Source organism: Camelina sativa, chromosome 12, assembly GCF_030686135.1.
Source record: "Camelina sativa cultivar CO46 ecotype springtype chromosome 12, ASM3068613v1".
Lineage (NCBI taxonomy): Eukaryota > Viridiplantae > Streptophyta > Magnoliopsida > Brassicales > Brassicaceae > Camelina > Camelina sativa.
In genome coordinates, this window is record NC_141891.1 from 15800181 (window position 1) to 15828118 (window position 27938).

The 27938-nt window shown below is 38.8% G+C and overlaps 2 protein-coding genes and 1 pseudogene across 2 annotated transcripts; all 3 read left to right on the forward strand.

Annotated features, from left to right (window-relative positions):
- Positions 1–916: 916 nt before the first annotated feature.
- LOC147930571 (uncharacterized) lies at positions 917–2066 on the forward strand. Its single transcript, XM_087476936.1, has 2 exons — positions 917–1140; positions 1181–2066. Exons 1-2 carry the CDS (start codon positions 917–919, stop codon positions 2064–2066), a joined length of 1110 nt encoding a protein of 369 aa, XP_087333062.1.
- LOC147930572 (uncharacterized) lies at positions 2063–12990 on the forward strand. Its single transcript, XM_087476937.1, has 4 exons — positions 2063–2694; positions 10389–10929; positions 11068–11590; positions 11756–12990. Exons 1-4 carry the CDS (start codon positions 2063–2065, stop codon positions 12988–12990), a joined length of 2931 nt encoding a protein of 976 aa, XP_087333063.1.
- Positions 12991–19239: 6249 nt separating this feature from the next.
- LOC147930573 (F-box protein At2g14290 pseudogene) lies at positions 19240–20033 on the forward strand (annotated as a pseudogene).
- The last annotated feature ends 7905 nt before the right edge of the window (positions 20034–27938 follow it).

Genomic DNA, 27938 nt, shown 5'->3' on the forward strand with positions numbered 1-27938 from the left:
TAACCCAAAATTACTAGTGGGATTCACACCGATCTCACCCGGAAAATTAAGAATTAGAAACAAAATTATTTTTTTAAAAAACCGATTTTCTTTCTTAATCACAAACAAAACTTATGGGAATCATAGATGGGTTTTTAACGAATTTTGGAAACAATTAGTAAATGAACAATTTTCTTGGGTTCACACCCTTAAACGTGAATCTCTCTTATTCACTCCATTAATTTTAAGTACCCAATCAAAATTTACCATGTAATTAATCCAAGCTAACTAAAATAATTAATATTATCTAAATAAGATAATTAAAATAAATCAACATAATTTAATAAGATAAAAAATCTTACGTTTGATTTTTTAATAATTAACCTTAACATTTTTTTTATAGTTTTTAGTTATAAAATCTAAACTTTAATCATTTTTTTATAAAGTCAAACCAACATATAATTTCATCTAATTGTAAAATCTAAACTCTAACCACACTTTTAGAAAACTAAACAAAAATATAATTTTGTTTAATTGTAAAAACTTAACCTTAATTTTCTTTTATAAACTCTAACCAATAATTTAATGTTAAAATAAATGAAAAAAAGAACAACTTAAAAGTGTGTAATAAAAAATGAGAGAAAAGGCGATTGCGAATGCGATATTTCAGACGGTTATTTTCTGGTTTTCGATCTTCAAATCCGTCCCTTGGAGGGCGGTTTGTGACAGTTGCGCCGGCGTCGTGGAGCAGTTCCTCCACGTTTTGATGGTGGTTATCTCCACGAAGCACCTTTATCTTCGTGATGCTCATGGAACGGTTATCACTCGAATATACCTCTATAAAAGCCTCCTGAGAGATCATCACAAGATACACACTTCTATCCCGATATCAACAATTACAACCTTCCCACTCTGTTATTACAATGTTCTTTTTCTTATGGCTGATAATCTGAGAAGAGCGGTCCAAGACATCAATTTGGGAGCGGATGATGCCCCTGTTGCAATTCCGGCGGATGTTGTTGCTGTTGCAGCAGCAGAAAATTGGTTTATCCTCATGGGTCGTCCTGTCATGCCTCGTCGTCAAAACCTTCGCTCTATCATTGCGTCGATGCCTCGAATCTGGTGTCAAGCTGGATTGATTCATGGCCGAATTGTGGGTGGCAACAACTGTAGAGAACAGAGTTTTGTGCTCTGTTCTCTACAACAACTTCCAATTCATCTTCCCGACTGAAGAAGAACTTGAATTGGTCCTCCGCCGTGGCCCTTGGGCCTTCAATGATCGCATGCTGGTTCTTCAGCGATGGTTCCCGAATGACAACCCACCTCTAATGGATTTCATTCCTTTCTGGATTCAAATCCGTGGCATCCCCTTCCAGTATCTCAATCGTGAGGTCATTTCCTACATTGGTCGTTCAATTGGCAACCTCATGGATGTGGACTATGATGCTGAAGCGGCTGCTCGAGTGGAGTTCGTACGAGTACAGATTCATTGGGATATTCATCTCCCTCTCCGTTTCCAGCGACATTTCCAATTCCGCAATGGTGTCAATACTCTCATGCGATTCAGATTTGAAAGGCTCCGTGGTTTCTGTGAAGTCTGCGGTATGTTAACTCATGATACCGGAGCATGTATCCTGCAAAATGGAGGGGACGAACCTCATGAAGACCCTGATGATGATGAAGGTTTACCACCTGATGGTCATCAACATGGGGGTGTGATCATCCGTGAGTTAGATGAGGAGGAACAAGTCGAAGCTGACCAAAGAAACGAGCCAATGCAAAACGTTGAATTCCAAGAGGAAGCTCTCAATGATGAAGACCTCCAACATGATGATGTCGACCCTGGCAATCACACTATGAATGATCCTCCTCCTACTCACAACCAACAACACTCGAAGATCCTAACTGCTGAAGACTCGAAGGCAAATGGTAAGCGTAAGCGAGAAGACTATCTTGAGTACACAGACAGGCCAGAAAGCTCTGCACGTATGGATGTTGGAGACTCTGTGACCATCTCGGGAGACAACTTGCCTCCCCAACGACTTGAACGAGGCGCGGTGGGCCCTGAACCACCACTTCCCCCATGAGGACAACCGCTTGGAACTGTAGAGGACTAGGCAATGACCTTGCAGTTCGACGTCTAAAGGAGATTAAGAAAATTTACTCTCCAGACATCATATGCCTATTGGAAACAAAGCAAGGAGATGATGCAGTTAGGTCTGTGTGTGCTGAGTTAGGGTATGACCGTGTAGTAACAGTTCCCCCTGTAGGTTTAAGTGGTGGCATAGCTCTTTTATGGCATAGTAATATTTCTGTTTCAGTTCTTTTTCAATCCCCAAATCTTGTAGACACTTATGTTAAAATTAATGGATTTGGTTTCTACTTGTCTTGTGTGTATGGCAATCCAAATCCATCTCTTAGACACTTGATTTGGGAAAGATTGGAAAGAATTGCAGTAAATAGAACTGGTCCATGGATGGCTATAGGAGATTTTAATGAAATCAGGGGTAACCATGAAAAGAGAGGTGGCCCTGCTCGTCCTGAGAGTTCTTTTGCAGAGTTCAGAAATATGATTCAGGCTTGTGACTTTCATGATTTGAAACATCACGGTGATCCTTTCTCATGGTCAGGCAAACGCTATTCACATGATGTAGCATGCTGTCTAGATAGAACAATGGCCAATAATGAATGGCTAGCCCAGTTTGATATATCATGGTTTTTGTGGTTTTTAACCATGATATAAGGAGTCTTTTAGAGTCTTTTGATTTGTTTTCTAGGATGTTTTTGAGTCTTTACAGGTTTTCTAGGATTTTGGCATGAAAGGAGCAAAATAGAGCAATTTGGATCATTTTGGAGCATCAATTCAGAGGAAATCAATTTGGAGTCTGATCCTATGAGGAGCATCGACCGACACCACATAAGGGAGCATCGATCGACACCCCTCTTTGCCGACTCAAGACCCAAGTTTTGGAAAATTTACAAAAGTTTCCCAAAGTCTTCCAAAATTGTAACATAAGTCCCTGACGTGTTTTAGGACATATATATATATATATATATATATATATATATATATATATATATATATATATATATATATAGTTTTTAGGTTTTTGCAAACCCTTAAGTTTTATTCTATCAAGTTTTATTTTTCCTGCAACCCTGTGAGATTTGGAGAGCTTTGGAGAGAGAGAGAGATCAGATCTGCTTTGTAGAGAAGAATTCTTGAACTCCTTCTTACTCTTTATAATCTCAATTGCTTATTATTCAGAAAGATGTTTTGTTCTTCAATGATTATGTCTGAGTAGTTTGCTTGTTAGGTTTAAGGTTTTTCACAGGGATTTTATGAAATATTAGATCTGATTATTTAGGATTCATTATCTATCTAGATCTTCATCTTAGGTTGTTCTTCATATTAATCCTTGATTGGCCATCTAGAATTAATACTTTAGGAAAATAAATTGATATGAGAATATAATTGATTTTCCTGATAAAACCTTTTGATGAGCAAAATTATTTCTTGCAAAGAGATTTGATTTAATAATTTTGTGAACAATCTAAACTTGATTTTATTGCTGATTTTTAACCTAGAATTTTACAAAGAGATTTGGATTTTCTGGTTTTAAAATTTAGATATTATTTGCAGTGAGAACTGATTTAATTTACAAAAGTGTTTAGAGTTCTAGATCTGTTCTTAATTGTTTAAATCCTATTTATTTCCTGATTTAATATTTTCATAATTACCTGAGAAATTTCCTAGGCCTAGCTTTTTGATCTTCTGAATTTACAACAGCTTTATTTAATATTTTGCATTGCTATTTCAATTTTAATTTAATTTGTTTAGCATAATTGAAAAACTCTATAATTTATTGTGTAGTCTTGAGTCCTTGTGGAATTCGACCCCTAAGTACTGCAGTGATCTCTTAATTTGAGAGAGTAGCTCTAGGGTAAATTTGAGCATATCAAATTTTGGCGCCGTTGCCGGGGACTCTTTGATCTACCATTAGATTTGAGTTTTAGATTTTGTCTAAATATTTTATTTTTATTTTTTTACTTACACGTTTTGGTTTTTCCTCTCTTTGGTGTTTCAGGTGCATGCCTCCTAGACCTCACACAAGGAGCAACAAGTCTGGTCCTACTGTGAATTTGTCAAACCAAGAGTTGGGAAAACTTGAGCGTGAGAACAGAACAGCAGCTAAATCTCTGAAGATGGTTAATACGATCATTCTGATGCGTAATGAGGCTGGTGTTTTGAGAGATCAAGAGGGCCACTTGCGCAATGAGCAGGGCCAAAAGCTTGATGTAGAAGGAAACATGATTGATGAACCTGTTGTCAACGAGCAGGCTGTCGTGAATCAGCAAGCTGTCGTCGTTGATGAGCCGAACCTTGGTGTCGATCGACACCAACCAGGTGGCATCGATCGACACCCAGGTTCGGCAGACGGACGTGGAGCTGCAAACTACATCCAGAACCCAGTTCGAAGATAGGACCAAAACCGGGATCTGATCAGGACCATTGCTGACTACAACCGGGCTGATCTTGTGTATGAGAACCGGTCTGTGATTGTTCCTCCACCATTCTAGAGGAATGACTTTGAGCTGAAGCCTGCTTACTTCCAACTGGTTGGACAAAGACCTTTCTCTGCTTTGCCCATTGAGAAGCCTCTGGACCATATTGAGCATTTTGAGGATCTTGTGACCAGTATCAAGGCTAATGGAGTGACTGAGGACTTCATATTCTGCAAGCTCTTCCCATACTCACTTGCAGGAGAGGCATCTCAGTGGTTGAAGCAGTTGCCAGCTGGATCTTTGACATCTTGGCAACAAGTCAAAGTGGCTTTCCTCAACCATTTCTATGATGATGCAATGTCAGATGAGTTGAGAGTCAAGCTATCCACTTTCAAGCAAAGACCAGATGAAGCTTTCAAGGCAGCTTGGCTGAGATTCAAAGCTTATCAGAGGGATTGTCCACACCATGGGTTTTCAAGGGTACAATTGCTAAGTATCTTTTTCAGAGGGTGTGACTGGAAGTATCAGTTAGCTTTGGATGATGCAAGTCATGGGAATTCCAAAACAAGATTTCCAGAAGATGCTGAAGTTTTGATTGAGAATTTGGCTTCTAGCAATAGCACTAAGGGAGCAGATGCTGAAAGGAAGAGATTGCATGGAGGATTTGATTCAAACCAGTTAGCTTCTGTTAATGCTAAGCTGGATTCAGTGCATAATCTCCTTATGGGTAAGAAATCTGTTCATTTTGCTGATGAGGTTGAGACATATGAGCCAGAACCTGATCAAGGACACCAAGAGGAAGATGTGTATGTGTATGGGAATCAGGGACAGCGGTTTGGAAATCAGTAAGGCAATAGGCCTTACAGTGGGAACTCTTCAGGCTACACTTCCAAGCCAGAGTATCAGCAGCAACAAAAGAACAATGGCTATACAAGGACATATGGGAACTCATCTTATCAGTCTCCACCTCCTAAGAATTCTTCAGAGAGTAGAATGGAAGCCATGCTTGAGCAGCTTTTGCAAGGACAAGAGCAATTGACATTGACATTCAATGGGAAGATTGACAATGTCTACACTGAGCTGAATGGGAAGATTGATGCATTGAATGTTCATGTTAAGAAGCTGGAGATTCAAGTTGCACAGACTGCTGGGTCTGTTAAACGGCAAGAGAGTGTTCTTCCAGCAAGAACTGAGTCAAACCCCAGACATGCTTGCAATGCCATATCAGTGAGAGATGAAGATGATGGTGAAATTGCTTCTGCAGAAAAAGAAGAGAAATCGACCAATCTCTCAACTCCAGATGTTGGTGTCGATCGACACCACCTGGGTGTCGGTCGACACTCCTCTCAGACGAGCCCAGAAACCGCAAAATCTCAGGTTCCAGCTGCTGAAAGGGTCTACAAGCCTAAGGTTCCTTTTCCCAAGCCAAGAAAGTCTAAGCAGGAGCTTGAGGAAGCTAGATGCAAGGCAATGATGGACAAGGTGATGATTGAGATGCCATTGATTGATGCAGTGAAGCTTTCACCACCACTAAAGCGCTATGTGAAGAGAATGGTATCCAATGGTTTGAGCCCTGAAGAAGGAGCCTTGTTAACTAAGGATGTTAGTGCAATTCTGTTGAACTAGCCTGTTCAGAGGAAGAAGGAGAGAAAGCAGAAGGTGGTTGTCTCTAAGGAAGTGAGTGCAATTGTTCAATGTAGGACTGCTAATAGGCCTGCAAATTCGGTTTATTCGGGTAATTCGGGTTGGTTTTTTCGGTTATCTGTTTATTCGGAATCTGAAATCTCTACCGAATCTAACTGACTAATCGATCGGTTTGGTTTGGACACGGTTATTTCAGTTTTTGCAATTCGGTTATTTTGGTTTAATAATTTTGGGCTAAATATGTTTTTGATTGTTGGGCTTGCAGAAAAATAGCCCATTGACACACAAAAACAAAAAAAAAAAAAAAAAAAAAACAAAAAAAACTGAGAGGAGTCGAGACAACAGCGGCGATTCATGGAGATTCGTAAAAAAACAGAGAGAAGGAGAACCCATGAGTGGAGATTCGTGGAGGCAACAGCGGCGAGATCTCAAAAGCCGAAGCTTGCGGTATAGAAGTCAAAGGATAAGGAAGAGGAGAAGAAGAATGTAAATACAGAAGAAGAGATGATGAAGATGATAATAATAATATATGGAAGAAGAAGAATCGTAAACGAGGAACATGATGAATCGAAGAAGAAGAAGAAGATGATGATGAAGAATGAAAGATGATAGAGATGGTGAATTGAAGAAAAAGAAGAAGAAGTGAAGAAAAATCAAAAGAGTAACTGATGAAGAAGAGTCAATGGCGGCTAGTTAGAAAAATTAGATTAGGGTTTTCTTTTTCCGGTTAACCGTTTGGTTCAAGCAAACTGAACCGAAAATCTCGGTTAACCGAGCCTAATTAAAATCTTTCCGATCGGTTTATTTAATTAACAGAAACCGAACCGATTTGTCCAAATCTTGGTTCGGTTCGGTTCGGACAAATCAGTTCGGTTCAAATTCCCAGGCCTAACTGCTAAGAAGTTACCAGATCCTGGAAGCTTTGTTCTTGATTGCTCAATCTCCGCAGGAAGGTTCTCTCACTCACTCTGTGATCTTGGTTCCAGTATCAACTTGATGCCATATTCTGTTGCTGTGAGACTTGGGATGACAAAATTCAAGCCAACTCAGATTTCTCTAATCCTAGCTGATCGATCCAGAAGAACTCCTGAAGGTGTTTTAGAGGATATTCCAGTTAAGGTTTGAAACTTCATGATTCCCACTGACTTTGTGGTGCTGAAGTATGATCAAGAGCCTAAAGATCCTCTCATCTTAGGAAGATCTTTCTTGGCTACAGCTGGTGCCATCATTGATGTGCAGAAGGGACACATAGCACTGAATGTGGATGGTTTGAGTATGAGTTTTGAGATGGATAAACTGAGGAGAGCTCCTACCATTGATGAACAGACGTTTTCTGTTGAGAAGATTGCTCAGATAAGCTGCAGAGAAGCAAATTCACGAGCATCAGGCTCAGTGTCGATCGATGCCACCAAGAGGGTATCGATCGACACCCCTCCACGACCGCGACAAAGCTTGTCCAAAACTGATGCTCCAAGTCAGAAACCTGTTCCCAAACAGAAGAGTCATCAATCCACACTCCAGAGTCCGCAGGTAAAGCCAAGGTATGTATCTTCTTCACCTAAACCTTCTCCTATCATCAACAAGAATTTCAAAGAGATAAAAACTGTTTTGCAGTTAACTAAGCCACGAGATTATCGTAGAGCGCTTGTTTCTTCTGTTGATGATTTTGCAGGGCTAAAAAGAGGCAAACCCATCCCTAAAATCCCGCCCTGGTCCTGTTCCTAACATCCTTGGCAGACCTCATGCACCTAAAGCTTATACACCACCTTGGATGAAGAGGATTTCAATGCCACGTTCTGATCCACCGGATGCCTGAGCTCCAATACAGTCAAGCTAATGACTGAAAACAAGCGCTTAGTGGGAGGCAACCTACTGGTAGGTTTTTCTTTTTCTATTTATTTTGATTTTTATTTATTTTATTTTTCTTTTAGCTTTCCTCTTACTTGATAACACTGGGGACAGTGTTGTTTAAGTCTGGGGGAGGTTAGTTACTAACTATGTTTTCTGTTTTTGAGTTTCAGTTGTGTCAGTCAAAACCATAAAGTTTGAGTCAAATTTTTCAAAAATTTTCTTTTTGTCTTTGGGAATTATGATCTTGACTAATGATTTCTCTTATTTGGCTAACACTCTAATGATTACTTGTTTATGCTTGATCTCAGAACTGAAGCTTAGAAAGACCGTGAGCCTTATTAACAATCCTGAAAGCCCTTATTCAATGGATATCTGATTGATCTAACGTTGTCTCAACCTTTATCAGGATTTTAACCGGATTTAATCTCTTACTTTGGGGTTGGACATCAGTGGACTAGACTTCTTCTTCAGGCCATACAAGACAGTGCAATTTTTCAAAGTATGTCTCCCCTCTCTCTTCCCTTCAGTGCTTTAAGAAACAAAAAAAAAGAATAAAAGATGAGATGATTTTGATCAGTTTAGAGAGGTAGGTAAATTACCAGTGACCTCATTATTCTACTCTTGAGTCAAATGATCACACAAAGCTTGGAAGCGAGGGGTAGGTAAATTACCGATGACCCCGGTATTCGCTTACACCTTTGATTTAAAAAAAAAAAATAAAATAATGGAAGTGAGAAAAATGAGAGGAAAGGAGATGTAAGAAGAATGTCTTGGCCTGAAAAGAGTCCATATACCACTAATCAATACACCCAAGGTAAGAATTCACCTTATTTGTGCTTTATTATAGACTAATGAGATGACAATGGAGATTTCAGAGATTCCAAGGGATTGTGGGATTTGAGTAAGGAATGTTGATGCTTATCATGGTTGAGTATAAGAAGTAAGTTCTTGAGTCAGGTAAATGAAGAGTGTGAATAAGAATCATCATGCAATTGAGTGAGTTCCCTGTTTTCAAACCTCTTTCACCGGTCTAAGTTTCTGTTTTGCTTGAGGGCAAGCAAAGGCTAAGTCTGGGGGAGTTGATATATCATGGTTTTTGTGGTTTTTAACCATGATATAAGGAGTCTTTTAGAGTCTTTTGATTTGTTTTCTAGGATGTTTTTGAGTCTTTACAGGTTTTCTAGGATTTTGGCATGAAAGGAGCAAAATAGAGCAATTTGGATCATTTTGGAGCATCAATTCGGAGGAAATCAATTTGGAGTCTGATCCTATGAGGAGCATCGACCGACACCACATAAGGGAGCATCGATCGACACCCCTCTCTGCCGACTCAAGACCCAAGTTTTGGAAAATTTACAAAAGTTGCCCAAAGTCTTCCAAAATTGCAACATAAGTTCCTGACGTGTTTTAGGACACATATATATATATATATATATATATATATATATATATATAGTTTTTAGGTTTTTGCAAACCCTTAAGTTTTATTCTATCAAGTTTTATTTTTCCTGCAACCCTGTGAGATTTGGAGAGCTTTGGAGAGAGAGAGATCAGATCTGCTTTGTAGAGAATAATTCTTGAACTCCTTCTTACTCTTTATAATCTCAATTGCTTATTATTCAGAAAGATGTTTTGTTCTTCAATGATTATGTCTGAGTAGTTTACTTGTTAGGTTTAGGGTTTTTCACAGGGATTTTATGAATTATTAGATCTGATTATTTAGGATTCATTATCTATCTAGATCTTCATCTTAGGTTGTTCTTCATATTAATCCTTGATTGGCCATCTAGAATTAATACTTTAGGAAAATAAATTGATATGATAATATAATTGATTTTCCTGATAAAACCTTTTGATGAGCAAAATTATTTCTTGCAAAGAGATTTGATTTAATAATTTTGTGAACAATCTAAACTTGATTTTATTGCTGATTTTTAACCTAGAATTTTACAAAGAGATTTGGATTTTCTGGTTTTAAAATTTAGATATTATTTGCAATGAGAACTGATTTAATTTACAAAAGTGTTTAGAGTTCTAGATCTGTTCTTAATTGTTTAAATCCTATTTATTTCCTGATTTAATATTTCATAATTACCTGAGAAATTCCCTAGGCCTAGCTTTTTGATATTCTGAATTTACAACAGCTTTATTTAATATTTTGCATTGCTATTTCAATTTTAATTTAATTTGTTTAGCATAATTGAAAAACTCTATAATTTATTGTGTAGTCTTGAGTCCTTTTGGAATTCGACCCCTAAGTACTGCAGTGATCTCTTAATTTGAGAGAGTAGCTCTAGGGTAAATTTGAGCATATCACAGTTCCCAGCTTCTCATACTGAATTTTTGGAGCTCATCCAGAGTGATCATAGACCGGTTGTAACCACTATAACTAATGATTTCAACCCCAGGAGAGGACAGTTTTTTTATGACAATAGATTGTCAAATAGAGATAGGTTTAGTGCAGTAGTGAACCAAGGATGGAACCGTAGTAACCAGGGGAATATTACCAACTTAAGTAATAGGTTGCGAGCTTGTAGAAAAGCAATATCACAATTGAAACGCTGCAACAGATCAAATTCAAGAGATGAGATCACAGTTCTGGAATCGCTGATAGACAAAGCACATACTGATAGAGCTCCGACTCAACAAATACAGAATCTTCGACAGAAATTATTTTCTGCTTATGCAAATGAGGAAGAATTCTGGCGTGTTAAGAGTAGAAAACAATGGATGTCCTCTGGAGACCGTAACATAAAGTATTTCTTTGCTACTGCAAAGAGTCATACGGCCAGGAACAGGTTATATTCTATTCTTGATGATATGGGAAATGAGCACTGCAGAGATTCAGATATAGGCTCTGTGGCACAACAGTATTTTACCAGTCTCTTTAAGAGTGAATTGTCACCACAGAACAATCACTATCACGTTTTCCATGACTTCGAATCCAGAGTAACAACATAGATAAATGATGACCTTACGAAACCTGTTACTGAAGAGGAAATACAGAGTGCGATATTTGCTATAGGAGCCACAAAAGCTCCTTGTCCTGATGGGTTCACATGAGGTTTTTACCAACATTTCTGGGAGACAACTAAGGAAGCAATCATTCATGAAGTCAATGAGTTCTTCACCAGCGGGGCTTTTGATACATCACTCAACCATACTAATATCTGTCTAATTCCAAAAACAGAAGGTGCCCGACATATGAGTGAATTCAGGCCGATAGCTCTCTGCAATGTTAGTTACAAAATCATATCCAAAATCTTGGTATCAAGACTCAAACAGCATCTGAATGCCATTATTTCTGAAGAACAAGCAGCTTTTATACCGGGAAGAGTCATTACCGACAATGTGCTCATAGCACATGAGCTTATTCATGCCCTCAAAGTTAAACGGCGATGTGCAAACTCTTTTCTAGCGATCAAGACGGACATCACTAAGGCCTATGATAGACTGGAGTGGGATTTCTTGCAAGAAACGATGTTCAGATTTGGTTTTGATGCTAAATGGATACAATGGATTATGACATGTGTTCGTACACCAACTTTTTCGGTTAACATCAACGGTAATCCCCAAGGCTTTATTCAACCTGAGAGAGGAATACGCCAAGGTGATCCGCTATCACCATACTTGTCTATCCTCTGTGCTGAAGTTCTAAGCCACTTGATGAAGTGAGCTGAGCGGAAAGGAGAAATTAGAGGAATCAAGATCAGTAATGGTAGTCCTCCAATCACTCACCTTCTATTTGCTGATGACTCTCTGTTCTTCTGCCAAGCTAACCTAGGCTCCTGCGTGGCAATCAAAGAAATCCTAACACAATATGAGAGAGCATCAGGACAACAAGTAAATGTCAGGAAATCAGCCATAACGTTTGGAAAAAGGGTTAGAGAATCAACCAAAACACAGTTAAGACGGTTTCTGCAAATACACAATGAGGGAGGTTGTGGCAAATATCTGGGGCTTCCAGAACAGTTTGGACGCAAGAAGATTGAGCTTTTCCAATACATTATTGAAAATGTTCGGGGTAAGACAAAAGGCTGGAGTAACAAATTCCTCTCCCAAGGTGGTAAGGAGATTCTTCTGAAAGCCCTTGCACTTGCCATGCCAGTCTATACCATGAATTGTTTTAAACTCCCTAAAGGTATTTGTGAAGATATTGAAAGATTAATTGCACACTACTGGTGGAACTCTCAACAACACGGCAAGGCAACACACTGGGTAGCATGGGACCGTAGGAAATATTCGAAAAAAGAAGGTGGCCTTGGCTTTAGAGACATAGAGAAGTTCAATGAGGCGTTATTAGCGAAACAGGCCTGGAGAATACTACAAAACCCCAATAGTTTGCTGTCGCGTGTTCTGAGAGGAAGATATTTTGCAAGTTCTTGTATCCTCAATGCCAACAGGGGAGTTCAGCCATCTTTCGGTTGGCAGTCAATACTCCTTGGACGAGACTTACTAAGGAAAGGTTTACGTTACATTGTTGGTGATGGACATCAAATACAAACCTGGACAGACCCTTGGCTGCCTATTCACCCCCCACGGCCACCACGGAAAGCTCCTATACACCTTTTGGATGACACCCCTACTGTAGAAGATCTCTTACTTCCTGATAAAAGTGGCTGGAATGTTCCGTTGGTACAAGCCAGAGTCCATGTAGAGGATGTCAATACAATCCTATCAACCAAGATTAGTAGGTGGCAACACAATGATTATCTAGGATGGCACTATACAAAAACTGGTTTATACACTGTGAAATCAGGCTACTGGCTTGCAACTCATCATCCGGATCTACTCTTTGATGCTCGACCACCAGATGGAGACCCTTTGCTCAAGAGTGAATTCTGGAAAACGAGAACTCCACCAAAATTTAAACACTTCTTATGGCGTCTACTTTCAAATGCTTTGGCTACAGGAGCTGGACTAAATCGGAGACATATATCATCAGATGACTATTGCAAACGATGTACTACAGAGATAGAAACTACAGAACATATCTTTTTCACGGAATGATGGTATCGACAGCCCTTGAAGCTGAATGCCAAAGTCTTTGTCTTGCAATGAAACAATCATGGCTGAGTGGCTATAGAAAGGTGATCTTTGAAGGTGACTGCCAGTCTTTGGTTAAATACTTACATGAGGATAAAACTCGGTTTGACATATACAATTGGCTTGAAGAGATCAAAGGATGGGCATCATGTTTTGAGCCCATTGAATTTAAGTGGACTGCACGCGAAGCGAATACCCTTGCAGATAAGCTAGCTAAAGCTCAACATAATGCAGCAACAGACCGAAGAATTTATTTAACTATCCCATTTTGTATCCAATCTATTTTCAACTCTGTAACAACTCTTCCATAATTAATGCAGTTTTAGTGTTAAAAAAATAAAACTCTAACCAACATATCATTTTTTTCTAATTGTAAAATCTAAACCCTAACCACACTTTTATAGAACCAAACCAAAATATCATTTCGTTTAATTGTAAAATCTTAACTTTAATCTTCTTTTATAAACTCAAACCGACATATCTATATATACATTTTTCAAGTACATTTAGCAAATAAATCCTAGAGTTGCCACCTATTTACAAAACTGCCATTGTATTAAATTATTAAATATTAACTTGGTATTAATTTAAATAATACTAATATTCCGATTTTTGAAAACAAATTTCCAAAAAATCTGCGTAATAAATAATCTATTAATTGCTAAAAAATCAGCCGAGATTTTCGATTTCCAAAAATTAATTTCGATTATTTTCCTTTATAACATATGTTAACAATCAAATTAAATAAACAAATTTCAATACCAAAAGATATCATATCCCTACCATATTCCTTAAAAAACAAACTACAATGATTTACTCCCTAATTAGTTATTAAATCAGATTTTTTTTTTGCTTGGAAATGTTTATTTCCTCAACCTAATGTTCACCCTATAAATACTATACACCTAAACTCCGATTATATATCAGCAATCAGAACTACATAATTGTTAAACCCTCTTTTTCATGATTTTTAGATCTGTATCAACATATGTTGACTCGTGAATCTGTCTCCAAATCTTGGAAATCTTTATAAGAAAAAAAGATAATGATGGAGAAACAATAGAGTGTTTATTATACTTTTTTTTTTTCTTTTTGGGTTACAGCTCTATCAATATTTTGTAATATTATATACTTGGAATTTTTAGAATGTAGTTATTTTTTTTTGTCATGGTGTTTATTTCAATTCTCAAATATAAGGTTTTCTTATACAGTTAAAGTCATTATTGTTTATTTTACTTTATTAAAAAAACTATAGTTTATTTTATGTTTAATGCTTACAGTTTCACAAATAGTTTGGTTTGTATAAAATATATGTTCATAAACATGAACAAGATGAATCAAAACAAAAATAGAGAAGTCTTAGTTTTCGTTTTTATTTATTTATTTTTTGTTTTTTCTTAATTCATGCAAATTATTGTCAAATTATTTTAGATTTTTTTAGATAATAACTATTATTATTTATCTATATTAAAATTACATTTTAATTTGTTGACAATAAGAAACATCTCTAATTAAAAAATTCAGTAATTACAATTAAAAGATTTTATGGTTATAATTAATTAGTTTCCAAACTAGACAATTTATAACAAAAGATAGTTAATGTGATAGCTAAAATCCCGCAATTAAAGCAAAATAAAAACGTGATTACGAATAATTATTTTATATTAGAATCTAATTAATTTAAGAAAGCTCTACAAAAATCTAATTTATTTAATGTAATTTCTTTTAATGTCATATCTTCCTATAAATATTCACTTTAGATTTTTCTTTTATTATGGTAGCCTCATGATAACCAAATCGTTTTTTTTTTACGCCTGATTGGCCATCTTTAGCCAGATAGTCCTACTTAAAGAAAAGAAATGTTATGTTAATTAAAGAAAAATAATGTTTATTTGAGAAAAGAGCTCTTTATAGGTGATAAACTTTCCATATAATTCAGATTGTTTGTATATTTTTCACTAATATTTTCAAGACAGTTAAGTTATTTTCTGAAACTGATATTTGACAAAATCTTTTATCCTACAAAATCAATCACGATTAACAATATTATCTATATGTACATGCACAACCGAATAATTTCTAAATTTAGTTATATAAAATAATTGTCCACGGGTCATTCTCTAAGTTTTGAAAATGATACATTGTATAATATTTCTCTATGTATTCTTTTGGTATATTTATCTATTTATTTATTTCACATATTATTATCCAACTAAAATTATACAATCTAAATAATCTATATATACATTTTTGCAGACAATTATGAAATAAATCTTGGAGTTGGAACTTATTTACAATCATGCCATTAACATTAATTTTACAATTATCTTTTATTTTAAATAATATCAAATTAGGAATCTAACTTAGAAGATTTTCTCCTATTCAACTTTCCAAAAGTATTGGACTAACACCCATAATTAGCATTATATATTTTATATTTAATTAATTCATTCTATAAAAAACTGTTGATAATAACTTATTTTCATGTGTTTGAAAGTTCAAGTGATTAAACTGTTGATAATAAAATTTAATTTTAAAAAAATTTGGGGTCCGAACTAACACCAATTGTTTTAAAAAAATTTACTTCTCCAAATCAGCATAACTTAAGAAGAGAGTGTACCTTCTCCAAATCAGCATAACTTAGGAAAAGAGATTTTATTAATAAATATACTCCTGCGGGCTCGAATTGACACAAATTGTTATAAAAAAATGTATATATAGATAAACCACTATACACTACACAATTTATTGATGTAAAACTATAGTAAATTAAAAAAATACAAAATATATTATATACATATATAGTTAATATAATAATGAAATTTTATTTTGTATTTCTAAACAAAAAATATAGTCCCGCGGTGTACCGCGGGTGAATATCTAGTAGTTTCATAAAATCTTAACATTAATCTTCTTTTCCATCATACTTTTCAAAAATACCCCTCCATGTTGACCATCTTCAAAACTACACATCTCTATGTTCAAAATGACCAAATTACCCTTTTTAAGTGACAACAAGAATGTATAGTCACGAAAATCGAAACATTTTCCCGCCAAACTCAAATAATTTTCCGCCGAAAAAAAAATCCCACAAAAATTAAAAAATTGGATTTTCTCACCAAAAATTATGAAATTTATACCTTATAAAACCCGTCTTTACAAGGTATTTATAAGATTTTAATAAGGTATTTATAAGAATTTTTACAAACCCCTCTTTACAAGGTATTTATAAGATTTTAATAAGGTATTTATAAGGAGTTTTACAAAGTTTTTCTAAGATTTTTAGAAGGCATTTACAATGTTTTTATAAGATTTTTCTAAGATTTTTAGAAGGTTTAATAAGGTTTTTCATAAGGTTTTTTTATAAGGTTGACTAAAATATTTTTCATTTGGTTGACTAAAATATTTTTCAAAAATTTTGTTTTTTCCATTTGGTTGACTAAAATATTTTTCAAGTAGGGGTAAAATGATCATTAAAAATTAAAGGAGGGCAAAATTGAAATTTGCCAAAACGAGAGTACTTTTGAAAAGTGGTCTACCAAAAAAGGTATTTCTAACAACTTCCCTAAATTATACACCTAAACCCTAACTATTTTAATTATAAACCCAAATCGCCATATAATTTTGTTTAAATCTATACTCTAATTCTCCTTTATAAATCCAAACCAACATATAATTTTGTTTAATTGTATGATATAGACTCTAATATCTATTTTATAAATCCAAACATACATATAATTTTTTAATACTTATAATTTCTTTCATAAAAAATCAACATATTTCCTTAATTTGTTTTGTTTTTTATGATTTTAACTTTAATTTATTTTTTTAATATAATATGACATGATATATATATATATATATATATATTTTTGATTGACTAATTAAGAGGGAGTGAATGAGACCCGAGAATTTTTCATTAAGAATGAATCAAGCATGAAATCCCATTAAAAAGAACAATACTTGGGTTCACCCCTAGGGGTGAACCTCTCTATTCACCCCCTTATAAAATAAGGAAATAAAATATGTATATATTATTATAAAATTAAAAAATTTAAACCGCTCTTTAATAAACCCAAACCGACATATATAAAATCTAAACCCTAACAATCTCATTTGTGAACCCAAACTGATATATAATTTCGTTCTACTTGTAAAATCTAAACCCTAACCATCTCATTTGTGAACCCAAACCGACATATAATTTTGTTCTAATCGTGAAATCTAAACCCTAACATCTCATTTGTGAACCCAAACCGACATATAATTTTGTTCTACTTGTAAAATCTAAACCCTAACCATCTCATTTGTGAACCCAAACCGACATATAATTTCATTCTAATTGTAAAATCTAAACCCTAACCACCTCATTTGTAAACCCAAACCGACATATAATTTCGTTTTAGTTGTAAAATCTAAACCCTAACCACTTCATTTGTAAACCCAAACCGACATATAATTTTATTCTAATTTTAAAAATCTAAACCAATCCAATATTTAAATTTCCTTAATTAAAAGTATACAGAATTTGTTTCCTTAATTTGATTTGCTTTTTAATTTAATTTTGATTTATTTTTTAAATGAAATATTAGATGGAAGATTCTGATTGGCTGAAAGAAGAGGGGGTGAATGGAGAGGTTCACCCCTAGGGGTGAACCTAAGTATTTTTCCATTAAAAAACTTAGAAGAATCGTAACAAACTTTTACAAATCCCATTAAGAGGGGGTGAATGATAAAATGAGCTTGAGCTTCCTCTTTTTCCTTAAGGTAGGCCAAGAAGAATTATTCTAAATTAGAGGTTGCTAGGTTTCCTTAGGCTCACTGTCAGCCATATGATTCTAGCAAACGTTGCATTCATCCGATGAATGTTTCAATACAAGTTCTTGTCCTACACCCAAGTGCTTGGTGGCTGCCCCCAAACCTTACCTTGCCTTGGAAGGTTTTCTGACGCTGTTGCTTTCCGGGTTTACTCTGAAGCGTTTATGCTCCTTGTTTTTGAACTTATTTGAAGAAGGGTTAGCCGGTGGCTTGACTGGTCGATGCATCTGAAAGCATCTGTAAACACCACGTAAGGCTTATCCTAGGATTGCTGGTTCCTTGGTTCATGCTCGATCGGTCTAGGATGCTTCGGTTGTAATAGTTTGGAGCATAGAGTGGCGAGCTATCCGCATAGGAACACTGCACCGACTACAGCTCGAGTGTGCTACCAATTCGCTGCAACTGCACCATCATCCTGCTGTAGGATGGGAGCTCCTCAGTTGGATAAAGCTCTTGGCTCCACACCCACCTGCACACCAGCCATACGAAACATCCACTAGAGCCTGCAATGGCACAACTGCTTTCAACCGCTCCAACAGTGATGTTAGCAAGTCCGCACCTGAGGCAACACCAACATTGACACCGAGTTCACCAGCCTTGTCGATACCACCACCAGCCAAGTCTCCAAGTCCCCCTAATGAACTGGGCACTCAGCAACCTTTTCACCTGTGATACTCTGGGCTACACTATCACTGGCCTGGGTAATCTGCCCCTGGCCACGACCACGACCATGAGCGTCTTTACTACCACGACTAGTAGCTCCAGCTTCTCTAACCATCTACACTAACAATAACAGAGGCTAAGAAACCACACAATCCATACACACCAAAACAACTTATCGTAGAATTTCATTGAAGGCTTGAAGAGGTTGTTACTAGGACTCCAAGCCACACAATCCATTAACAACTTAATTAATTACAACACACAACAGAAACACAGTCAACCCATTAAATCCGTCTAAAAACCGTAAGGGCTCTGATACCAAAATAAAACAATTTGTCTCGTTTGTAAAAAAAAAAAAAATAGCAATCCTATACATGCTAAAAACCTAACAACAAACAATAGAACAAGCAGAAATAAACCAACATAAACATAATTCAATTACCCATATTAAATAACCACAAATCCCTTAAATACTTGAGTCCTAGGCTTTCTCAAACCCAAAACACAATAAAACGAGTGTTTTAACTTAAGTTGGTATATTTGAGAATTTTTGGTGTGTGGTGTCGATCGAGACTTAATGATGGAATTGTCGGATAGTGGTCGGAAGATATCTCACTCGATAAAGGAGGAGGAGGATAATTGACCATTCAAAACTCTACATGATCTTTGAAACTTTAGAATAATGTTGATAGATTATTGTAAAAAAAAAAACAAGGAACTTGAACGAAATAAATGGAGTTAAGGCTGACCGACGCTGGAGAGATCAACGCTGACCGGATTCAAAGAAATTAGTGAAAACACGGTTGGTTGTAAAAGAAGAATCGACAAGCTGAGTCCTGATGTTGTGAGGGGCCTTTTGTGGGTAGGCGAGAGTGGAAAAGAGTTTGTTGTGGTGTGGTCTCTTTGACCTCCCTGGCCACGCTTATATAAGCTTTTGCAAGCAAGGGGATACTCATTACACTGACATTCCTCTATTTCACCACCGAGACTCCCACTGGTTGGATGGCTTATCTGATATGGTATTACAGGGTTACCGTCTTTATATTTCTACAAGTCGTCGTTATGTGCGGGTCCTAGATCTATCTGGACAGAAAGGTTTCTTCAAGGACATCACCGATGGTACACCATTCCCAATGCTTTCTCGTCATCAATCATGCGATTCTAGCATTGCTGTTACTACATCATGGGAGGTTTTGTTGGTTGAGAGTGATCCATGCAATAGGACCTTCTTCCCCCTCTACAAGAAGAATCTTAACATGGAAAACCCAGATGCCTCCAGCCACACTGTTCCTGAGGTTACTTCTCTTGGTGGTGAGGCCCTGCTTCTTGACTTGGGTTTCACTATGCCTGCTAACGCTTCCCTTGGTATCGAACCAGACTCCATCTATTTCACCCGTCACTACCGTCCCTGCCATTGCACTCGTCGTGACCTTGACATCTGCGTGTTCAATCTTGCTAACAAGACCATCAAACGGTTTCATCTTGGCGACATGGATCTCATGGATGCTCGCTGGTTTCTCCTGTAAGGAAAGCTTGTATTATACATGAGAATGATTTACAAAATATTTAGTGACTAACACTAGGGTTTAGCAATAAGTAATTACAACATTAGTCCCTAAGATATATGTCTCTCCTATACGCCCCCTCAAGATAGAGGCAGGTTCTTGACTCCAATCTTGCTGTTTAAGATATGAAAACGAGCAGGAGGCAACGGTTTGGTGAGGGAATCCGCAAGTTGATCATCACCGGAGATATGCGCAACTCGCAAGGTGCCGGACTGAATGTTTTCTCGAACAAAATGGTAATCGATCGCCACATGCTTCATCTTGGAATGAAACACTGGATTTGCACAGAGGTATGTGGCGCCCATGTTATCACAGTAGATGACCGCAGCTGTTGGTAGTGTTATTCCCATCTCGGGTAAGAGCGAGCATATCCACCGGAGCTCGGATGCCGTGTTTGCAACAGCACGATATTCTGCCTCTGTTGATGAACAAGACGCACTCCTCTGTTTCTTTGATGACCACGAGACTGGACTACCTCCAAAATAAATTATGTACGCATTGGTGGAAACATATGTCGCTTTATCCCTTCCCCAATCTGCGTCTGAAAAGGCATGAACCGTGAGAGGAGCATCATTACGAAGAAAAATACCAAGTGTCCGTGTACCCACAAGATAACGAAGGACCCTCTTTGCTGCCTGCCAATGCTCATTAGTCGGTTTGTGCATGAACTGGGATAGACGATTTACCGGAAAAGCAATGTCAGGACGCGTAAACGCCAAGTATTGAAGACTTCCAACGACCATTCGATACTTAGTGACATCAGCGAGCAGTTGACCCGATAACACAGTGAGCTTCATCGATGTGGACATCGGTGTAGGGACTGGCTTAGCGTAAAGCATATTGGTTTTGGCTAGTAGATCAGTGATATACTTCCGCTGCATTAAGTGCAAACCATTTGATGTTCTAGTGGCCTTAACACCCAAGAAGTAACTCAATGGACCAAGATCCTTAAGAGAGAAACGATGAGCCAACAACACATGAAACCTCTGAACCAAAGCCGGTCCTGCAATAATTATATCATCAACATAGACCAACACATATATGTGAGCCGGACCATGTTTGCAAATGAATAATTGTCAGCCAAGGATGTCTTGAAACCGGATTCAACAAGAAACTTTCTCAACTCCTGATACCACGCCCGCGGAGCTTGTTTTAAACCATATAATGCTTTACTTAGTCGACACACATGATGCGAACGATCACGATCAACAAAACCAGGTGGCTGAGAGACGTAAACTTCATCCTTCAAAGAACCTTGTAGAAAAGCATTGTTGATATCAACCTATTGTATAGCCCAATTCCGTTTTACCGCAATTTCTAGCACAAGACGAATGGTCGTCGTCTTTATAACAGGACTAAACGTCTCAGAATAGTCAAGACCATACTGTTGATTAAAACCCCGAGCTACCAACCGTGCTTTGTACTGATCAACCGAGCCATAAGGTTTATACTTTATAGTGAATATCCACTTACAAGTGATAACATTCTGTGCAGGCTTTGGCGGTTCTAAATCCCAAGAGTGTTCACGACTCTGAGCATTTATCTCCTCCACCATCGCATTACGCCATCGTGAATCCTTCAATGCCTCTGCTACGGTTGTTGGGATGACGTGATGAGTTGAAGCGGTGAGACTGAACTTGGTGTTCGGTTTGGTGATATGATTTTTGGATCAAGTCTTCATCGGATGATTGTTTGCATTTGGCGGAGGAATTACAACCGAAGAAGACGAGAGAGAAGGATTTGCGGAAGATGTTGACGATGATACGGAACTTGGGCTTGTGCTTTCTGGTAAAGAACTAGTGACTTGGGGAGTCGAGGTAGCAGCAGAATCAGATCGATCATGGTTCTGTTTTGTTATGGTCTCATGAGAGTGATCTGGGGATGGCGAGGTAGAGGAGACAACAGTAGCAGATGAGGACTCGTCAACAGGTGACGGAGAGTGAGATGATGATTGCATTGTGGACTGTGACGATGGTGGAGTTGGAGGTTGTATAGAATAGCACGACGGCGAGTGTACCGGAGTATGGGAAGGTATTACTGGTTGTGATGAACTAACCGGAATCGAACTAGAGTAGTGGAGAGTTTGATCTGTTGGTGTCGATGGTGAAGTGATGACAGTTGGCTTTGCAAAGGGGAATTGCGTTTCAACAAACTGCACATGCCGAGAAGTATACAACCGACCGTTGACGACATCAAGACACAAGTAATCACTTTGTGTGAGTGAATAACCAAGAAAAACACAAGGTGTGGAGTGGGACTGGAGCTTGTGATACCGGTAAGGATGCAGCCAAGGATAACACACACAGCCGAAGACACGAAGCTTGAGATAGTTTGGTGTAGTGTTGAACAAGCGTCGATACGGTGTGTCACTGTGTAATACATCAGTAGGCATCATGTTGATCAAGTAGACCGCATTTGCGAATGCGTAAGGCCAGTAAGAAGGTGGCATCGAAGCATGACTAAGGAGAGCAAGTCCTGTTTTGACCACATGGCGGTGCTTGCGTTTGGCTAAACCGTTATGTTCAGGCGTATGCGGCGGAGATGTGAGGTGAGATATGCCGTGTGAAACCAAAAATGGTCGAAGACCAATAAATTCTCCCCCATTATCTGAATATAGAGTGCGTATCTTAGTCTGAAACCGGTTTTCCACCAAAGATTTGAAAGCCACAAAAACATCTTTTACTTGGGATTTAACTTTGAGTGGGTAAAGTCATGTATATCTTGTGAAATGATCAATAAGAACCAGATAGTATTTGAAATTTTCAGATGAAACAAATAGGAGATGACCACACATCCGTGTAAATGTATTCAAGGGGTATAGATGAGACAATTGTGTTTGTAAAAATTGGAAGTTTATGACTCTTATTGATAAAGCAATCTGAGCAGGACGTCTGTTTTTGTGGAGAGGAAGAGAGAGGTAAAGAAAATTGAGAAACAAGTGATTTTAAGACAGAGATGGAAGGATGCCCAAGTCAAAGATGCCAAGAGCTCAAATCTGTTGGTGAAGCCGGTGAGACAGAGAACGCCGTGATGGAGCCACCAGTCATCGGCCACTCATATAATTCATTTCTAGTTCGGCCTTGGAGTAACTTGACCCCCGTTTTCAGATCCCTCACTTGAAAAAGTGCAGGATAGAAGTGAACTGAAACCTGAATAGTGTTGCAGAGTCGAAAAACAGAGATTAAATTCTTTCGGACATCCGGAACATATAAAACATCGGTTAGAGTAAGAGAGCGAGATGGGGTAGGTAATGAGGCTGAACCAGTATTGGTGATTTTGAGACCAGAGCCATCCGCTATCTGCACTTCTTCACCACCAGTGTATGGTTGATGAAGAGATAAGTTGGCAAGATCTGATGTTAAGTGATGCGTGGCACCGGAGTCCATGATCCAATTCGCTGGGTTGTACGGTGGTACAGTAGCCACGTTGGCCCGAGGTTGCCACAGTGTGGAGCTGGAGTGATAGTTACCGCCGGAGGGTTGGTATGAACCGTCGGAAGGGAGTTGCGAGCACCGACGGGCACTGTGGCCAAACACACCACACAATTGGCAACGTCTTTGGTAGCCTTTACCTTGTGAGCCACGGGAGAATTGGTGATGAGAACCGCGTGAAGCAGGGCGATTCTGGTGCCGAGACGAGTTGTTGTTGCCAGAAGACTTATAGAACGCAGCATTGGCCTTGACAGGAACCACAGATGACGCAGAGACTTGCGTCTGAAGCTTCAGCTCATAGTTAATGAGTTTTTCATGAATGGCAGGCATAGATGGAGGAGTGTCACGTCCTTCGGTCTGATCAATGAGAGGCTTGTAATCCTCCGGAAGACCACCCAACAGATACTTGATATGTTCTTCATGTTCATATGGTTTGCCAAGGGTAGCAAGTTGATCGAAGCGTGCAACCAAACCTTGAATGTATTCATCAACGGTACGGGAACCTTTTCACCATTGCTTGATCTGTTCCCGAAGTTGTTTGATGTGTCCCCACGTTGGTTTGGCATAGGTGGAGGACAGAAGGCTCCACATCTCGGCCGATGTGGAAGCCTTGGAGAGCATGGGTTGGATCTCGATCGAGATCGCACCGAGAAGGCTAGCAACAATAAGTTGATCTTGCCTTTTCCAAATAGTATACTCTGGATTTTGAATAGAAGTCTCACCTTGACGCACGGTCGCATCCGGTGCAACCATGGTTCCATCAAGATACCCTGCAAGACCGTAACCAGCAAGCAAGGCACGAACCTGACGGTTCCACATCAAGTAATTGGAAGCGGTGTGCTTAGTAACATTAGACATGTTGATATTGTGAAGCTGGGAGGCAGAAGGAGGATTGATAACATCAGAGGTCAAACAAGAGAGGAAAGAGAGAGATAAGCGGCAGAAGAAAAAAAAATTTGGGGGGTGTATTCAACTTGACATTTTAAGTGATTTGTATAAAAGTTACAAATCATATGTTATTCAAACATGGATTTTTAAAAGTCTCCTGAAATATATTGTTATTCAATCATGAATTTTAAAAAGTCTCCTGAAATCTACTGTTATTGAAGTGATGATTTAAAAATCTACTTTAAAATCCACTGTTATTCAAAACAGTTTGTGGATTTGGATTTTAATAAGTTTTAGGGATTTTGGAGGATTTGAGAGGATTTGTTTAGTTAAAAATACAGAAATCCAAATCTCATAGTTTTAGGTGGGATTTGAAAGAATTTTACCATAAATCATATCAACTTCCCTAAAATCTATCAAAATTCCAAATTTTCTAAATCCCATAAAATCTTCCAAAATTATTGTTTCAATACACCCCCCTTTAAGTCTAGGATTTTTGCTGCTCTGATACCATGTAAGGAAAGCTTGTATTATACATGAGAATGATTTACAATATATATATAGTGACTAACACTAGAGTTTAGCAATAAGTAATTACAACATTAGTCCCTAAGATATATGTCTCTCCTATATCTCCGTGCTTCTTGAAATTTCCACACTATCTGTTTTTTTTTTAAAATTTTTATTTCTGAATCATAATTATCTTATCTGTAACTTGCTTCCCACCCACTGTTAAGTTAACATAGTATCTTGCTGGACACTTAAATTTTTGCTCTGTTGTTATTTATTTTCACTTTTTTTCTTTTAAAAATAAGCTTCGAAAGTCATTTACATCATCAACCTTCATTTACATCATCAACCTTCAGAGGAACAAAACAAACGCTTATTCAGAGAAGATTAACTAGTCTGCTTTGTGCTTGAATCATTTACCTTCACAAAAGTCCCATTTGGTTATCTCAATTTTGACTTCAATGGTTTCATCCCAATCTGTTCCTTCTTCACGCACAGAGTTGTTAGCTTCGTCTCCACTCCCACTTCTTACATCAGAAAGAATCCTTGTTTCAAGCAGGTAAGAGAATTTGACTCGTCTTACTTATTAGCAGCAATACATGTGATGCTTGCTGCTCTGTTTTTGCCTTTTGGAATTTCCTCATGGATCCAACATCATATTGGTAGTTGTGACAGAGAGCGAATCTGTTGGCTTGTTTCTCGTCCATTCATTCATATACCCACTTTAAACACGCTTGTTGGTGCGGGATTTAGCACCCCCAACATACCGAACTAAACCAGAAAGACAATTTGATTACTTAACCAGGAATCCGGTTAAGAACCCAATTCACTATTTATTAGAGGCCTGTTCGGAAGAAGGAGGCCCAGCAACAAAGATGGAGAAGCCGACTTCGCCCGACGACCGACTTGAAGAAGAAGGAGCAACTTTCTATATTTTAGTTCTAACTATAAGGAAAGTTAATATATTATGTAATCTACCAAAGAGTATAAATAAGGGAGAGACTTCTCCATTTTAATCATCCAGAATCTAATACAATAATTGAGTTCTTTCACTGTTCTTAGCAAAACTCTAGCTTGAGTCCTAAGAGATCTAAACCCTTTTCCGATTTCAAGCTTAGAACGAATTCCTAGAGAGATTACTTCCTTGAATTTGTTTCCCTCACTAAACAAATTCATTGTGGAAACCTAGTTTCTACAATTGGCGCCGTCTGTGGGGACGCAAAATCGTCTTTGCAAGCTAATCTCTCGAAGCGACTCGACGGAAAGATTTTCTCAGAACATCCGACAATGTCTCCAGTTACCAACAACGACATCACCAGCGCAAACCGCACCTCCTCAAGCGTATCCGAGGTCACGGGCCTCGCACCCTCTCAAGGCAACACCGAAGCACAAGGTGACGCCCCAACCACGCAGGCGACAGCCGTTTACGTTCGTCTTAACGTCACCTCATCAGTCAATCCAACCGATAACTGCCCCAAACTCCCAGTTGAGGTCAGATTTGAAGGAGAGCTCAGCCAAGGAGCAGGGAGAACTCGGGAACAACCAGTCAACCTCGACGCGGAGCGTTCGGATGAACAACCCTTGAACGAGGAAACGATGCGTGCCACGGAACAACAACCCAGGGCACGAACCGGGAATCTTCCTGATCGCACTACGACGGCGGTCCAAAACCCGCAGGTCGTCTCCATGGAAGACTTCAAGATCTTGTTCGGCACCATGACAAAGGAGATCTACCAGATGATCTCCGACACCAACCGTAGAGTCGATGCCGTCGATAACCCAGACAACCCCATCACCAGTCTCTGCGGGGTAGTCGCCTGCACTCGGGATAGGCGATCTCACTCGGCGTCTCGACTTCTCGGACATACCGATGGTCAACCAGTCGGAGCAACGTCGAGCATCCGACCCTTGGCAACGTCGAGCATCCAACCATCAAACTCGAACTCACGGATCCGTGAAACCCTGGTTATCCTGGTCGCCCCCTCAACGAACACGGGACCTTGACTCGAGATCGAGGAGATCCAATCACAGATTCGCGGCATGAGCTCGCTCCTCCACTGAGCTATCAGCAAAGCTCCGGAGATCGACAGGATTGTCGAGGTCAATCGGCGAACTCCTTTCACTCAGTGGATTCTTCAAGCCGCCATACGAAACGTCTAGTTGAAACTCCCAACCTACCTCGGTGATAAGGATCCGGTCCTTTTCATGACATCTTTCATGGCGACCGTGGCAAAGGCGCGATTTACCGATGAACAAAGGGATATCGGGTATTGCCAGCTGTTTGTTGATAGTCTCTCCAGTCCCGCCTTGACTTGGTTCACAAGGCTCGAGTCTAACTCAATCGACAACTTCACCTAATTGTCAATGGGTTTTCTCAAGCATTACCGAATCTTCATCGAGCGAGGGGTGATGAGTTCGGATCTCTGAGAGATGGCCGAAGAACCCGGTGAGCCCATCAGCGATTTCCTAGGCAGGTTCAAAGAGAAACTGGCAAATGTCTCTGTCCCAGAGGACGCCGCGATCGCTGCCTTTAGGAATGGTCTACTTCCCGGATCACCCCTGCGGAAGGACCTCAACATCTGGGAACCCAAAGACCTCGATGACGCGCTACATCGAGCCTCCCGATTCGCACTTGTAGAGGATAAGGACGCCCGATTGGCCGCTAAAGCAACCTCGACACCATCGTATCCGAAGGCTAAGAATTGGGACAAACACCACGAGCCCCGAAAACATCACGACCCTCAAGACCAGAAGAAGGGCGTCGTCCATGCAGTCTCCAAAGTGGATGGCCAAAACAAGCAACCGTTCGACCCGAAGGAGTTATACTGCGACTTCCACATGATAGCCGGCCACTCCACGCACGAGTGCGTCCACCTAAAGAACTACCTATATGAGAAGTACCATTCTGGCAAAGTCGAAGCCGTCTTTCAGCCCAAGAGCATCTTCGGAGGCAGAGGTCGCCGCAGAGGATGGCGAGGTGGTCGATCTAACGGTGGCCGCGGTGCAGGAGGTGGCGGACGAGGCTACGTGAACAACG